This window comes from Ostrea edulis, chromosome 3 (assembly GCF_947568905.1).
Source record: "Ostrea edulis chromosome 3, xbOstEdul1.1, whole genome shotgun sequence".
NCBI lineage: Eukaryota > Metazoa > Mollusca > Bivalvia > Ostreida > Ostreidae > Ostrea > Ostrea edulis.
In genome coordinates this window covers 59,826,499-59,844,204 of record NC_079166.1, presented here as the reverse complement: position 1 = coordinate 59,844,204, position 17,706 = coordinate 59,826,499, and the positions used below count along the sequence as shown (strand labels likewise).

The following is a 17,706-nucleotide window of genomic DNA, read 5'->3' as shown; positions in this document are numbered from 1 at the left end:
CTATATAGTACATCAGCGCATTTTTGTTGACTTTTGATATTTACGGTCCAACGCAAACCGGTTGTCATACCCTAATAGAACGTCAATCACAATGAACTTACCAGTCAGAACCCACTTTTAACCGAATGTCCGATAACAACCGAATAGCTGATAACGCGTTTACCCGTGTGTCAGTACTTTGATAAAACAAACTGGTGGATCCAACCAATCAATCGGCATTTCCAGGTACAATTACCGTCTTTGAATGTAAAGATAACCTAAAATGTCAAAGGTGTGGGTAGAGGAGGCCATGCCCACAGTTGCTACATTCCTGTGTGTTATGATAAATCTCTTATAACTATGCAAGCACGACCAGTTTATATTTATGTACTCTGCATTTAGTTTGAATGTAATATAGCTAATTTTTAAATGGCAGCTACAATTAATCACGGTGTCTCGGTGGTAGAATATTCGCTTCATCACCGGGAGGTCATGAGTTCGAGCCCCGTTTGTGTCATGGCGGCGTCAAACCTTGGACGGAAGTAGAGGTAGTAATTGTTCCTCAAAACGTTCAGCATTTAGAAGTCAGAACGTACATTACCTTATAATCGGGGATTGCATGTCACACCAGGAGTTGAAATCTTTATAATAGTCACTCTCCATGAAGTCATGACGTTATCACTAAGTTATCACACATACAATCAATTGACAAGGAGGATGAGAAGCAGAATAACCACATTCCAAGAGTTTGTTAATGTTATTAGTATTTCTGAAATAAACGTGTGTGTTTCAAGAGATATTTTAACTAATTGCAATTATTGATAATTTTTATTATTGCTAATGTATTATACCACCCCGGAAAAGAAGGTTTCTTTGATAAAAAGTCATAACAATTCCTATGTCTTACTGCATTTCCAGACTGTGCATATCTTTGCTTAAAGAAACGTCGAAAACTATGGCATCCGAATAGGGTCACGTAGTTCACTATCGCACCATCGCACCATTGAGGTTTGGGTCGATGGTGCGATAATGCGATGACGATGACGCGATGGTGCGATGACAGTGACGCGATGGTGCGATAGCGCGATAACGATGGTGCGATAGTGCGATGGATCGATACTACGATGACGATGATGCGATGACGCGATGCCGATGGCGCGATGACACAATAACGTATCGCGTAATCGCATCATCGCCATCGTACCATCGCGTTATCACAGTATCGCTCTATTGCACTATCGCATCATCGTTATTGCAACATTGCGCCATCGTACCATCGTCATCGCGCTATTGCACCATCACATCATCGTCATTGCACCATCACCATCGCATTATCGCGATATCGCATCATCGACCCAAATCTCGATGGTGCGATAGTGAACTATGTGGCCCTATCCGTATTTCATACAATTCTTTGCATTCTGACAATTCATTTTCACAGACGTATTCTTTCGATCAATTCAAAACACATTTCCATGTAACATAGCGAATGTATGGAATCCAGATAGGGCCACGTAGTTCACTATCGCACTATCGATGTTTGGGTCGATGGTACGATGACGCGATGACGATGGCGCGATGGTGCGGTAATGCGATAGCAATGACGATGGTACGATAATGCGACAACGAAGGTGCGATAGTGCGATGGAGCGATACTGAGATGACGCGATGGTACGATGACGATGATGCCATAACGTTACATCGTCATCCTGCCATCGCGCCAGCAGCATCGTGTTATTGCATTATCGCTACCGTGCCATCGCTTTATCGCAGTATTGCTCCATCGCACCATTGCACCATCGTCATCGCATTGTCACGTCACCGTACCGTCGTCATTGCGCTATCGCACAATTGTGTCATCGTCATCGCACCATCGCGTCATCGTCATCGCACCATCGCGCTATCGTCATCGCATTATTGCGTCATCTCACCATCGACCCAAACCTTGATGGTGTGATGGTGGGATAGTGAACTACGTGGCCCTATCCGGATTCCATACTATCCGGATTCCATACGCATGCATGTTTCTTAGAAAGAGACTAAATTCAACCTGCAGGTTTTTGCATCGCTTGCTACAAAATACCGTTGTTACATAGTGCATTTTAGAAATAATAGCGTATCAGTAGTGCGTGACTTAATTGTTTACACGTATACTTGAATAATTACTCACCATATCCACAACATAGAACAATTGGTAGAAGTAATAAAACAGTTCTCCGGAGTTCCATATTTATAGTATTGTCTTCTTTACAATGGCCAGAGAACGAGAAATAGTCGAGCTTTCTCGATGTTTGTTCGTACCTAATAAAAAGTAGAGATGTATAAATTATGATCTGTCTTCATTCCTACATACACAAATAATAATAATAATAATAATAATAATTCGAGGCCCATAGAAAGGTTCTTCGATGTGGTGGGAGGGAAAGTAGAAGAAGAAGATGACTTTACAATAGTCTAAACTTCTTACCAACTAAGAGGAATCAATAACCTACAATAAGTTATTTTTTCCTCAAGCTTGGAATGTTTTCTGTTGATGCTAGTACATGTTGAAGTACACTTAAATTGCTTGGAAAATCCAAACTATTTAAAAAAAACAAAAAACAAAAAAAAACTCGGATATACATTCTCATCAATGTGCGGCTGTCACACTTTAATGCCATTGGAGTTATTCTTTTATTTGAGTAGAAGGTACAGAAGTATTACTTCATATGGTTATACATGCATTATCGATGTGTAGTCAAGTTAGGAAAGAGACAGGGGCAACAACCAACCATATAAGCCCTACATTTATTTCATGGCTAAAACAAAAGCTAAATGTTGGTAATGTGTTTAGCATTTAAATTTGCTTTTGCGTTTTATTAATCATATTTATTAATCATATTTCTTAGCACATTGATTTTGACTACGGATAACTCCATTTACCTGAGCAGGATATAGGACTCACGGCAGGTGTGACCGGTCGACAGAGAATGCTTACTCCTCCTAAGCTCCTGACCCCACTTCTGGTGTGTCCAGGGGTCCGTGTTTGCCCAACTATCTATTTTGTATGGAACTTATGAGGTTGATCACTGTTCGTTATCTTCACCTTTCATTTATACATTTTTAACAAAATAATCAAAATCGACTTCGTTGTATTTTCCGTTTTTCTATCGTGGTATCGTAAGTCTAATCTCTCACGGTGCACCGAGTGACGAATGATATCGTTGTGAACGGATTGCATTCACATTGGGGTTTAAACATTTCCTTGAAAGTTAAGAAAACGAACGGAAGTAAACAAAAGGAATGTTTGAGTCTCTCTTGTTACACTCAGGGAAGCAATATCATTACATAAGTAGTTTGAGAAGCAAATATTGACATCAGATAAAGTTAAAATACCGTGGTCATGGCGATTGTTAGTGGTCTGCACGCATGCAATCGATAGGGTTTGAGCAGAAGGAAATGGATATCGCTTGAAAATGAAAATGTGTTTTTGTTGTTTTAATGCGAACACTGATAAATCTTTTTTTTAATGTGTACATTCCCAGGTTCAAATGTTATTCTATAAAACGAAATAATGACGTCAATGAAAAAATAAAAAAGGAAGATAACGAAACTTATACATCTCATATTTCCCATAAAGAATACAAATTTTCGAGCAGGGCAATGATATTTACAAGATAAACACCAGTGTGTTAATATTGGACCAATTAAATTTGATATCCGTCAGTTACATTTTGGTGCTCCTCAGGGATGTTTTGGGACACAAATTATACTATATTTTTGCAAGACCCATACGAACAATTTGTCATTGCTATGGTATGAAGTATAATTACTATGCTGACAATACACACGTTTACATGGTAATCAGATCAGAAGAAAACTGGGTAAACTGAGAAGAATAAACAATAGAATCAAAACGTATGACCCTTAAACACTTTGCACGACCTTTTCTCACAATAAACAAGAAATTGCAAATGATAATGTAATATCGCTAAAAAGCTATGGTAAATGGACGATTAAGGCTAATGTAATTCCCCTTGTCATAACGTTAAGGTATTAGTCTGAAATTAAGGTCTAACTTCAATAAAATATCCAGATATGAAATATAAATGGAGAACTGTTTAGTGTCTTTTTTTGGAGTTTGTGTGGTGGGATACATCAAGTTAAGATTGAAATGAAAATGAACATTGCTAATACATGTATACATCATGCTTTCGATATATCTAAATGTATAACTGAAGGCTAAATGATTGTTTTCTTTTCTTGTATGGGGATAAATTCTGTCTCCTAAGAATACAAGAACGATATGAGCTAAAACAAAGGAGCATATTTCCTGTCCCATGGGAATTCCGAAAGATTGATGGAGGACCTCACCACCAAAGATTACATATATATCAATAAAGAGGAACTCAAGCTTTGTGTTATGAACGTCAGAGTGCCAGTACGTAGAATCAGAACTGTGTTTGACAAAATAATTTTTGGAATGTTGGGTGATTTGTCAGAAGATATGAATAATTCTGTGTTCCATTTTAGGTCGCTTTAGTTGAATCATCGAGTGCACTTTACCGATCGTTTGCCTATGTTTTGTTTTTCCGTCCGTTCATCTGTTTTTATCTCCGTAAAATTTTCATTTTCGTCATCTTCGGTCCATTTCAATCAAACAATTAGCAATTCATCCCTGTACGAAGTGAATATATTGTTCAAATGAAGATCAATCCCCCTTTGGGATAATCAAGAAAAGGCAAAATAAGGTTGGGCCATCTAAAGGTCTTAATTTCAAGAACTACTGTGATATAAAAGTTGAAATGTACATGAAAACTTCCCGAGACAGCGCAGATTCAAGTTTGTACAAATCATGGTTCCTGTGTTGGACCACATTTTGAGATCAGAATTGTCTATATGATCTATAAGGATCATGTTTAAAAATCTGTTTTCTTTTCTCAAGGATCATTTTCCTAGAAAAGTGGAAAGTTATATGAAGTTTTTATGATATAGATTAAATGCAAGTTTTCGTCACATCATCGTCCCCAGGGTATGGATTGGTTACAATGAGAAATCACACATTACCATGCAGATACAAGGGGAAATTGTTTTTAGAATCTTCTCAAGAACAACAAGTTCATGATTAGTAATGTTTAATGAACAGGTGATAAATTTCATGAATATGCAACTATACGAAGGTAGTGGCTTTATTTTAGTTTGTTCACACTGTGGCCCTTGAAATAGGGTAGGGTCACAAAGGGCATAACAGTTTTACATGAGAGTGTATAGGGAAACATTTCCATCTAGGAAAAAACAGCACGACCTTGATTAGTTAAATTGATGTGAAAAAAATTCAAATAATGCAAAGTCAAGATTGCACAGGGTTATACTAGATCATACCTAAATTCAAATGTTTCCAATTTGCGTGCATTAAAATTTTGTGAGGTTTTTTTTTTCGCCCCTCGACTAACATGTGAGAGGAAGCATTGTTTTGTCTGTTTATTTGTCCACCCTTTTAACCTTTCACATACCCTTTGAATGGTGAGCGATAGGGTTATCATATTTTATACACATTTATTCTGACCTTTTATTCATGACAGGGTTTTTTCCTTTGTGACATTGATTTTTGAACTAGACCTATTTTAAGAAAAAAAATAATCTATTCAATATCGCAGTTCATATTCGCAAGCCAATGGGACTGTTCAGATTTTCAATAATATGTCATTCTATGAATGCAAGGTGAAAATAACGAACTGTGATCAATCTCATAACTCCTATAAGCAATACAAAATAGATAGTTGGGCAAACAAGGACCCCTGGACACGCCAGAGGTGGAATCAGGTGCCTATGAGGAGTAGGCATCCCCTGTTGACCGGTCACACCCGCCGTGAGCCCTATATCCTGATCAGGTAAACGGAGTTATCCGTAGTCAAAATCAGTGTGCCAAGAACGGCTTAACAATCGGTATGAAACACGTCAGACAGCATTTGACCCAATGATAGGTTGTATTGACGAACTAGATCGTTATGACGACCATAGAATTTGCGAAATGCTGACTTCAATCAAGACTGTTGAAACCCCTGTACCACCATCTTGTTTGTCAAGATTACCTTGATTTAAAAACTGACTATACGCAGAACAAGCTCTTGCATATCGAATCAGTTGAGATATATAAAAAACAAATGCATGTGATAATGGAATATTGCTACATAAATATGGGACGTTGACGATGAATAAGGTTTCATTTCTAAAAAAAAAAAAAAAAATAACCGTGTGTATAGTGTATTGATCTATAAAGAGATTCATTTTATGTTTTGATGAACATCGTTTAAAAAGTACCATATAGATAAACGAACAATAAAATAAGACCTACATCGAAGAGAAATTAAAGTCTACAAAGTATGATTAGTTGAAAAAAGGGCATAACGTTGATTCCACCTTTCAATACGAAATTGAATGATACGTGCTAACGTTTTACGTATATACCGAAAATCATTAACACATTATACGGCCTGTGTCAAAGATCTGGAACATTACAATTGGCCGAAAATTACGTTTGCACTCACACACAATGTTATTTATCAAAATCATGATCAGCTATACATTGCTACCGTGATTTGAGTTGATAGAATAATTAAAATGATGGATTTTGATATATAATTGAGCGTAATTAATTTATGATATAGAAGAGTAGTAAATTCCAGCGAGTGATAAAGAAAAACCTAATGACATGTTGTATTTTCATTTGAAAGATTTTAACGATTGAGAAATGCTGACTTGAAACAGGACTGTTCAAACCCCTGTAACATCAACATATTTTTCATTAGCCTACTTGGATTTCAAATCTTATTCAGAATATACCCTTGCCTATCGAATCAGTTGATAGTGGTTTATTGCCGCATAAATATACAGGTAGGAAGGAAATGGTGGACCTCAAGTCTTACTGTTCCTCATAAATTTCGTGTATTAGTTTGCCCTTAAAACTCATGCTCAATACCATATCCAAATACAAAACATATATGGGGAAACTCTGTGGTATATTTTATTTCGAGTTCACTTGAATATATCAAATTAACATATGAATGAAGACGAGTATTTCTTATAGACAAAACGGCGTTGATATATTGAGCTATTGAGATGAGGGCCTCGACAAGCTATTTTTACTTCTCATATAGAGGGTTTTGAATGAAAGGCAAATATAACGAAGAACAATCAATCTCATAACCTCTATCAGAAATATAAAATAGAAAGTTGGGCAAACATGGATTCCTGGATATACCAATGGTTGGACCAAGTGCCTAGGAGGAGTAAGCATCCCCTGTCGACCGTTCGCACTCGCTATGAGCCCTATAACTTGATCTTGCCTCGTAAGAATATAAACCCAGGTCAGCTAATAAAGATGCACAATTGGTACCCATGGGAATTCCAACAGACTGCTGGAAGATCCGATCACCAAAGACTAGGAATATATTGTCATCCAGGAACTCTGGTATGTTTTTGATATCGATTTCAAAGTATATGTGTATAAAATCAGTGTGGTGTTTAAGAAAATATTTTTTGTAGGACTAATGGCTAAATTTGAATATTTTCTTTGCATTTTTATTGACGAAGCCACTGAATAAGAGGCCAAAAAGCCTAGTCTTTCATTAATATTATTCATCAATACCTACATCCATCAACAACATATTTTATTTATACAAAAATGAAGACTAAAGCAATTTTTGAGAGCAAGGTTTGGTATTTCCTCTGTGTTTATAACAATTCGTATTCAGACTTTAAAAACACAAGGTCATCCTTAATAAATGCTTTTTGTCAGTAATGCGACTCATCATTTTAGATGTGAGTAGGTAGGTAGGTAATTTAATTTTGGTCCGACAAATGTGAATTTTATGAAATAAAGGTAATTATATACTATATGCATGTGATATCTCAGTTTGCACCTGGTTATTATATCCAAACACTACAATTGAAGTATCTTCAATGAATAAAAGATTTATTGATCATACGTAGATCAGACAAAGAAAATAATCCAAATTATAATCAAAACAAAGATGATAGATCAGTTCGTTTTTGGAAGTCTACAAACGTAGTTTTTGTCGTTGATTTTACACTTAATATGTATAGACAGAGTGACCCCGTGTTTCCTTTCAAGTTCATCATCTCTCTGGATGGTGTTGGTTAATGCACAGGAACAGCACTAGTCCTTTCTCGCAACATCATTTATAAAATAACTTGCCACTTCAACTGGAGTGGTACATGTACAAGTCAGCTGGAGGCAGACAAACACACTGCCTTGCAGACTATATCTTGTAAATGAAAGACAAAAACTCAAAACTAGCACAGAAAGCACTATTTCAATTAAGAACTAATCTACAAGATTAATTGTTTGCATTGTTTACATCTTTGGAATATATACTTTTAAGTACTTCATACCACCAGGTGTAAATACTTCGCCATATGCAAAGAAGTACCGCTCCAGAAGTTCCTCTCTTCTTGGGAACATGACCGATCTTTATCCTATCGTAGGGAGAAGGTAAATATTTTTCGGTACTACTTGCCTTAGAAACTTTCACTTTCGCAACTTTTTCAAATATTTCATCGATCCCCCGTGGGATTTCAGATACATATACCACAGTTTCTGTGATATTTTCATAAACATCGTTACCAAGTATCTGTTGGCTGAAATTGACGCACGTTATTTCAGACGAGATTTTATTTATCATTTTCCCTTTACGATGTACAGTTTACTGTAAAAAAAAAAATTACAGTGTTGAACCACCGTACTTGTTGTTAGACGCCATTTTACAACTGATTTGACTCGTGATAATATAGACGCTTTTATTACTTTATAGAAAGATAGTAAGCGTCTATATAGTGGAAACGTACAAAAATATCGATCGGATCAAAACGGAAAATGGATTTAAAAAATTGTTCCATAAAATCGGTAAAAGAAAATTGAGTCGGTATAATTTGGGCGGGTAAGTCGCGCTACTGCAAACAACCTCCCATTTTTTAAAGGATGACCCAAGTGGGATCGTGCGTAACTTCCGTATATTATTTCGCCCTTGCGCTGAAGGTTAAACATGATCTTTTGAAAGATCTATCGACACAGGAACACAAGGGATAAAGATAATTAATCATGTCACGAATTTCAAGTCAGTCTTTGTTTCTTATCAAGGGAAATGGATTAGCTACAAGGACTTGATTTAAAAAACATAGAATACCTAAATTTCATGAAAATTATGAAATAAAAACATCTCGATAGATATACTCCACGACGATATCTAAATAGCTAATACATAACATATCTACTGCGGCATTGACAAATATAAAATTTATAACAAACAAGAAGTTAAAAAAATGTATAAATCAATTGATATGAAAGTGGTGTTAGCAGTTCTTTGAAATGGATTGTAGAAATATGTGACCATATTTAGAAATAGTTGAAGGACATTCGGATTAATTTCTTGACTACAAATAATATATCAAATATAAAAACCAACAACTTCCGGGAACTATACAGCAAGTAAAGGACATGAAAGCAAGGTCCTATAATGTGGGATGTGATTAAAGTAGAATTGCCCGAGTTTCATTTGGAATCGACAATACCCCTTTTCTTTAAGCTATTTTTTTTCATGTACCAAGAATATGGTAATTATATGAAACATCACCGGGGTTTCAGATCAGAAGAATTCTCGTATTAGATAATATCAAAAATGCACTTACTGTGATCCGTAAAATGTATTGATCTCTACTAGTAATTTCAAATGCAGAATTCCATATTTACATTGACACATTTGAAATGCTAATAAATCAATCAGGAAGTTACCTGCAATTTTTCAAGGCCCAGATTGCACATCGAGATATGCATTCGTATTGGTCATTTAATAACAAAAAGGCGTTGCTTTATAAAGTTATTTTTAGTTTATTTTAATATTCTAGCTCTATATATAGACAAGTCAGTGTTTTTGAAGTGCATTAAACCGAGTCCTGAACATGGTACCCTAGCATGTTCTCTATCACGACACAAGCTATGTGACACATTACTTCGCCTTCTTAAGGTATTATTCAACTAATGAACAAACATGACTTGAACACCATACTTCCCCGTCTCAAGGAGAACGAAGTATGTTAAGGCAGGTCATTAGCCATTTCTGCAGGTGCATGTAAATTGCACAATCTTTAAAATATGTGCAACATAGAATGATGGAGTTACTGACTTTTTAAAACTATTTTGGGTTTTCACATGAGAACATTTTGTGTCATAACAACATGACAAAAATGCGCTTCAATATGTCGTCATTATATGGCTGTTATAACCTTAACAGCAAAAGGAAAAGTAACATGAAAGGTGAAAATAACGAACAGTGATCAATCTCATAAATCCTACAAGCAATACAAAATAGATAGTTGGGCAAACACGGATCCCTGGACATACCAGAGGTGGGACACACAAGAGGTGGGATTAGGTGTCTAGGAGGAGTAAGCATCCCCTGTCGACCGGTCACACCCGCCGTGAGCCCTATAACATAATATCCCATGATTTAAACATTGATCTAGCTGGCGATAATGACGTTGAAACAATGTTTATCAAAAGTGCTGATGAAATTCTACTGTTTTCGGTATGATATGATTATTGATCATCTAAACACAAATTAGTCTAGCTTATGTTTCAGATTTTACTCTGATTTTATACGGTTCTCTTTAAACGTTTTCATACCAGACGATTCCAGCAGTAATTACCGTTTACGCTAACTTGTTACCTTCCACGCGGTGTCTAAAAGGGTCTAGAAGTATGCGGCGAAGTGTGTTATTTCCGCAATTTTATTTGAGTTTCGGATTGACATGCTAAATGAAATGTTTCACAGTGAAACAACCGTTTTAATGAATGAAATGAACATCCCTTCATCATACCAATAGATTCTGGGTGTTTCACATCTACATTCCATACATCACAAGGCAGGTGTTTTAAATATTCGACATTTTGTCGATTTTGACAGGGCCCAGTTAACATACTCTTTACATGTGTCATCACCGCTGAATGCATAAATATGAAATCGTCAGTTTATCATACACACATTACATGATATGATGGACATTCCGTATGCTACGTCTGGAAGGCGTCTATCCGGATAATGTTACCGTTACTCAGAAACATGCACTGCAAACTCAAGTTCCCGCTCAAATGACACAATTCTTCAAAATCGCGTTTCCCATTTATATTCATTTCATGTTCCAGTCGATGGACCGTATCAATTTGAGTTACAGAACTTATAATGAAAATAATAAAATAAAAAACATCCTTGAAAAGTTACAATGTATAATAAGATAAATCCACTACCTTCATCCTCACACAGATATCAATAACTCTGAAGGAGAAACTTTAGACCCACTATGTCCCAACATATGCTAATAGTAGTGTAAATAAAAAGGGGATTACCCCCAAAAAGACAAGAAACAAAAACAAAAGCACAAAAAAGTGAGAATAAATTTGAAATCCCCAAATACTGTACAAAATTAGAAAAATCAATATAGAATATTTTTCAACACTTTACATCACCGTCCCTAACGATAACAAGCAACCTATTCCTGAATAAATACGGAGTTCGACAATATTCGTATCTTGTAATCTGTAAGAACGAATCTTTAACTCGGTTCTGATTCTATACACCCGTACGTTGTATTTCATATCATAAAGATGCAAATGTTCCCAAATGACACTACCCAGGTAGGTAGTATTAGAATATTAGGTCTTCCAATAGTATGTTGGAATTATCAGTAGCACAAATTTATTAGCTAACCCGGATTTGTTTTCTTACGAAACAACATTTATTCAAGAAGATTATATATATAAAAAATATATGTTAATGTAAAACGTATACGGTACAAATATTGATGCACCAGATGCGCATTTCGACAAATATTGTCTCTCCAGTGATGCTCAACCGAAACGTTTATGAAATTGAGATTTAGACTGTTCTATTACAGTCGATATGTAAACAATAAACAGTTTCAAATATGTCGATTATTTATATAGTAGTGAACTTGAAATAATTAAAAAAAACAACAAAAAACTGCTGCATGTCATTTTTTCATCTGCTTCATATGTCATTGATCATATATATCAACAGCAAACTAACAACTCACTAAAATATGACAAACGGGATTTTTTGTCGTATATTATCCATACGTACATATATGTATTAATCGTTAAATACACCGATACATGCTACATTTATATACATGCCAGTATGATTTACAGATAAGATGATTTCCACGTAATAATGAATTGGACAGAAATCATTACGGCGCTAAAACATCTCTGTTAAGTATTCATTAATGATCTTTGCCTAGCAAACAACTTAACATGTTCTTGAACTTGGGATCAGTTCAATATTTGTAAATGTCTAAACAATAAGATAGTATATCCATGATTAAAATTAAGGACAAATTGCTTGAATTTTACTTCAATTCGAGCAACATTTGGAAACATCCTTACATAGTTTGAATTTCTTTACATTTCCTTGTTTTTATCTCCTAATACTGAATTTATATTTTCAATTCCCTTGATTATTCCGCCTACATTACAAAGCTAGTTCCTATCATTTCACAACATTTAAGGAACCATGTGTTCTTTATCTTGGCTGGCTTGAATAGTTTCCAAAACCGATATATTTTAGATAACATTATTTTGTAGATTGAAATCTGGTTTTGTATCATTGTCACTCTTTACGTTCAAAATAGTACGTACATCAGTGTCGATATTTGGACTTTGAATATCATGTTTTGAATTTTGATCAGAGAACGAAATGTTGATCAAGGCTGATTTGGGTTTTTATTTTGTTGATAGTCAATAAACTGGAAAGTGGTGTCTAATAGTACAATAGGAAATGTTATAATTATTAACAAGTCCATCTAATATTGTTCATTATTATCACAACTGAGATAATCGTTTCAAGAGGATAAAATCTTCATATTGTCGGAGGAGAAAAAACAACTGCGGACCTCAATAAGGTTTTTCCCCCACAAAATGAACAGTATTACTTAACTGTTGTGTACATGAAACCTATGACTAACTTACAATCAATACGTTTGTATACATAACATTTGATGCATGCACTAAATTTAGGTTCGCATTCAGGAATCGGAAATATATACCATCGCATTTCAACATTCCAGTGACTTGTTCAAACACAATCCTAACGTACGCAATGTACTAAAACATGTGCTTTATTTTGTTTACGTCGATGCACGTTAATACTGCACATGATGTCAGGTTAAGAGTCAAAAGTCTCTCAAGAGGCTACACAGAGGAACAATAGTCTGGAATGACATTTGACATGTTTTAGATGACTATATGCTTTTAGATTATCTGTTGGAAAATCGATCTCTTGCCAATATTTTTATTTTGAGCCCATGCATGCATTGTGAAAAAATATTCAACATACTAAATAACTTCTAAACCCAATAATGCAATCTTAAGGAAATATCCATATCTACATGGGTATATTTACCAGTATGGTCAAAGAACGGGAAATAACCTCGCTTTGCTGAGAACTGTCTGTACCAGAGTCAAATTAAAGGTGTACAAAGCGTAAAATAAAGATTTACAGGTAAGCTATTGAAAAACTTCCTGTTTGCAGAATGCAAAAGAAGTAAAGAAAAATGGAGTGATGATAAAAGCCTACAGTACACTGATTTTGACTGCGGAAAACTCCGTTTACCTGATCAGGATATGGGGCTCACGGCGGGTGTGACCGGTCAACAGGGGATGCTTACTCCTCCTAGGCACCTGATCCCACCTCTGGTGTGTCCAGGGGTCCGTGTTTGCCCAACTATCTATTTTGTATTGCTTGTAGGAGTTATGAGATTGATCACTGTTCGTTATATTCACCTTGCATCAATGCTTGTAATAGAAGGTCCTTTGTAGATATGATAAAGAATAGTGTAGTTTACAGATCTGTCTGTAGATGCTAGAATAGACCTCTACAATAGTTCACTATTCATATCAATCCTTGTAATATATGTAGAAGGTCTTTTGTAAATATTATAAAGAATAAGTTGGTGTAGTTTAGAGGCATGTCTGTAAATGCTAGAATTGACGTAAACATGTTTGAGGGCATGTTCAATCTCAATTAGCTCGGAAACGTCCAGAAATAGAAAAAGAAACATGTCAACACTTTAAACAACCATACCTCAAGATGAATTGAGAACCAGGCATCGTAAGAGGTGCTTTTTTAATAAAACATAATACAAAATATTCGTATATTTTGCTCTGTCATCCATAAAATCACTCGCTACTCTGAATCTACGCACACAATGTAAATTCTGAAGTTGATATTAAAAAGATACTGGAGTTCCTCATTGACAATATTTACGTAGTCTTTGGTGATCAGGTCTTCCGAACGGCTGTTAGAATTCCTTTTCTTCAATATTAGCTGAAAAACTATTATATTCTTATGAGGCAAATTTTATTTAAATGTTTCTACACGAGAGAAACAAAACTCTTACTGTAACAATCAACCCAGCGTTTCCCTATATTCATGACTTTTTATCTATTAACTATACTCATATGCATTCATATGTCGACTCGATAAACACTCCAGATTCCTCAGCATGTCTTTCATATTTGGATGCTTTATTGAAAACTAGTCAGTGGCAAACTGAAAGCACGCTTTCATAACAAATGAAATGATTTCAGTTTTTTCATCGTCGATTCCATTATCAACTACATATGGTGTGCACTCGTATTTCTTCCAATTGATCCAATACGAATATGATTTACTGATAAGATGATTTTACCAATACGTTCGATGTGTGATTAATTTTCTGATGATGTGTTACCGGTAAGCATGGAAACTTACTGCATCTAAGCACCCGATCCCACATCTGGTATGTACACGGGTTCATATAGGATTGATGACATTGATCATTTCTTTTTATCTATCCTCATTTGTTTATCATGTTAACAATTAGACAGAATGAATGTGTCAATTACGTTCCATAGAGCAATATAAAGGCGAACATCACGAACAACAATCACTCGTTAAGGGATACAAAATTAAAAGTTTGAAAAAGACGGACCCCTGAACATACCATAGGTGGCATCATATACCTAATAGGAGTAAGCATCCCCTGTACACCAGTAACATCCGACGTAAGCCCTATATATTGATAAAATAAACGGAGTAATCAGTTGTCAACATAATATGTGTGTAACAGGCCTAGCAATTGGTATGAGACATGTCAGACAACAATTTACAATGTATTGGCAAACTAGATCGTTCAAACAGCCTTATAATTTATGAACTGCTGATTTTAAACGAGACTGTTCAAACCCCTGTAACAATAATATTGCTTTGTCAGAAGCCTTCCTGAATTTGTAAACTGATGATGCGTAGAACAGGTTATTGTGTATCAAATCAGTTGAGAGACAGAAACACCATATGCAAATTATAATGGATTATTACTACATAGATAAGAGAAGTAAACAATGGAGAGGATAAAATCATTCCGTTAATAATAAAGTTGAGTTATTAGTTTACCATTAACAGCTAAGTTCAATACAATATCAAAGTACGAATCAGATGTGTATGCAAGGTGAAGATAATGAACAGTGATCAATCTCATAACTCCCATAAGCAATACAAAATAGATAGTTGGGCAAACACGGACCCCTGGACACACCAGAGGTGGGGTCAGGTGTCTAGGACAGGGGTCGAAATTAACTTTTTCTACCACAGGCTAATTTTAGCCTGTGGGTAAAAAATCCACAGGCTAAAATGAAAACCTACAAGCTAAAATAAAAATAATGAAGCAGTGCTCTTTTATATATATATATATATATATATATATATATATATATATATATATATATATATATATGTATTTTAATCAATGATTTCCCCCATCATTACTGAGCCTAGTGGGTCAACAGGCAGCGTTTGGACAACACACTAAGTTACGTAAGTCATATGCTGCAATGTCTAGGTCTCTTGATTATCGCACCTCTAACAGTCTAATCCACTTGTTTACCGCAGGTCTAGATCCAGTCTTCCAATTTCATGCCACATCAGGGTTGTCACTAGTGATTTTTTAAAGCGAATACAGGACTCATGGTTTTATAAGCAGCACGATCACGAGTCCTATGACTTTTTTGATAAGCATCTACGCGGTGAGAAGTGCACCCGTGTCGTCACTACAACCCGACCTCAATATGACAATAAATTTAGATAGGACATTCTCATGATTCTGATAAAAATAACTACCGGAAGACTGGGTAAAACATAGACTCCGATATTTTTTGTAGATAAATGAATAACAAAAACATCATACTTGGAATTATTCAATTTAATCACCCCTATAGGTGAACAGGACACATGTCGATGTGCGATGTCCGACCTCTAAAGCATTTGTTTGACTCCGAGTTTCTTAAAAAATCATAAAAGAAAAATCCGGATAGAAACGGTTATTGAAATCGGTCGTTCACAGAAGCGTTTGTATGATTCAGAGTGCAAGTTTAAGAAAAGCGAATAGCGCATCACCGTTTAAAACGGATACGATACGATCATAGTTTGTAAATCACCACTCGCTAAGATTTTCGAGTGTCCATTATTTTTACTCGCTATTTTTCAGATGTACTCGCATTTTGCGAGTATTTCTCGCTAATTTCGAGCCCTGCTAGGAGTATTAAACATCCCCTGCTGACCAGTCACACCCGCCGTGAGCCCTATATCCTGATCAGGTAAACGGAGTTATTCGCAGTCAAACTCAGTGTGCCAAAAACGGCTTAACAATCGGTATGAAACACGTCAGACAGCATTTAACCCAATGCGAGGTTGTATTTACGAACTAGTTCGTTATAACGACCATAGCATTTGCGAAATGCTGACTTCAGTCGAGACTGTTGAAATCCCTGTACCATCAACTTGTTTGTCAGTAGCTTATCTCGATTTAAAAACTGACTATACGCAGAACAAGCTCTTGCATATCGAATCAGTTGAGATATATAAACACCACATGCTGGTGATAATGGAATATTGTTACATAAATATGGAAAGTTGACGATGGAGAAGCTGAAATCATCCCGTTTGTCATACAGTTGAGTTGTCAGTTTGCCGTTAATGTCTACTTTCAATAAAATATATAAGTATGAAGCAGAAGTGGACGACTCTGTGGTGTCTTTTATTTCAAGCTCACAGGGATATATCAAATCAACATATCAATGAAAGCTATGATTGTGTATGTTTTATTTCTAGTTCACCGACATATATCGATTAGGCATATGGATAAAAATACTTATTTTCATTAAATAAAATATCGATATATAAAGATGTCGAGTGTTAGGACAGTGCAAGATATTTTTTCTTCTTATGTAGAAGCTTTTAAATGAATTCTGCCTCGTAGGAATATAAAAACACATCAGCTAATAAGGGAGCATTATTCATTCCCAACGAATTCAATAAATACACTGCATTTTAATGCCAACATCCAATTTCTAACATTTTAAAGACTCAATTCCCAGCACAATGGTTTGTAATTATTAACATTTGATTATGGAAAAGTGAAAATGACGAACAATGTTTAGTCTCATAAATATTGATACGAGGAATACATATATATAAGGGAGATAATGATCCCTGGGAACACCAGATGAGAGATCACGTTGATGGGAGTAGTAATCAGTTCATTTTGATCAGACCTATCATGAGTCTTATATCCTCATAAGACAAGCAGACTAACCAATAGTCAAAATCGGTATGCGAA

General features: G+C 35.5%; 1 protein-coding gene across 2 annotated transcripts in view; it reads right to left on the bottom strand.

Annotated features, from left to right (window-relative positions):
• LOC125676360 (uncharacterized) overlaps positions 1 to 9,797 on the bottom strand; it is an 83,275-nt gene extending 73,478 nt beyond the window's left edge. For both annotated transcript variants that reach the window (XM_056158372.1, XM_056158373.1), the window contains exons 1-2: positions 9,667 to 9,797; positions 2,150 to 2,280 (exon numbers count right to left, since the gene is read on the bottom strand). In XM_056158372.1, the coding sequence (XP_056014347.1) occupies positions 2,150 to 2,280; positions 9,667 to 9,737 (202 nt within the window). In that variant the 5' untranslated portion in view covers positions 9,738 to 9,797. The remainder of the gene's footprint in view (positions 1 to 2,149; positions 2,281 to 9,666) is intronic.
• Positions 9,798 to 17,706: the final 7,909 nt, after the last annotated feature.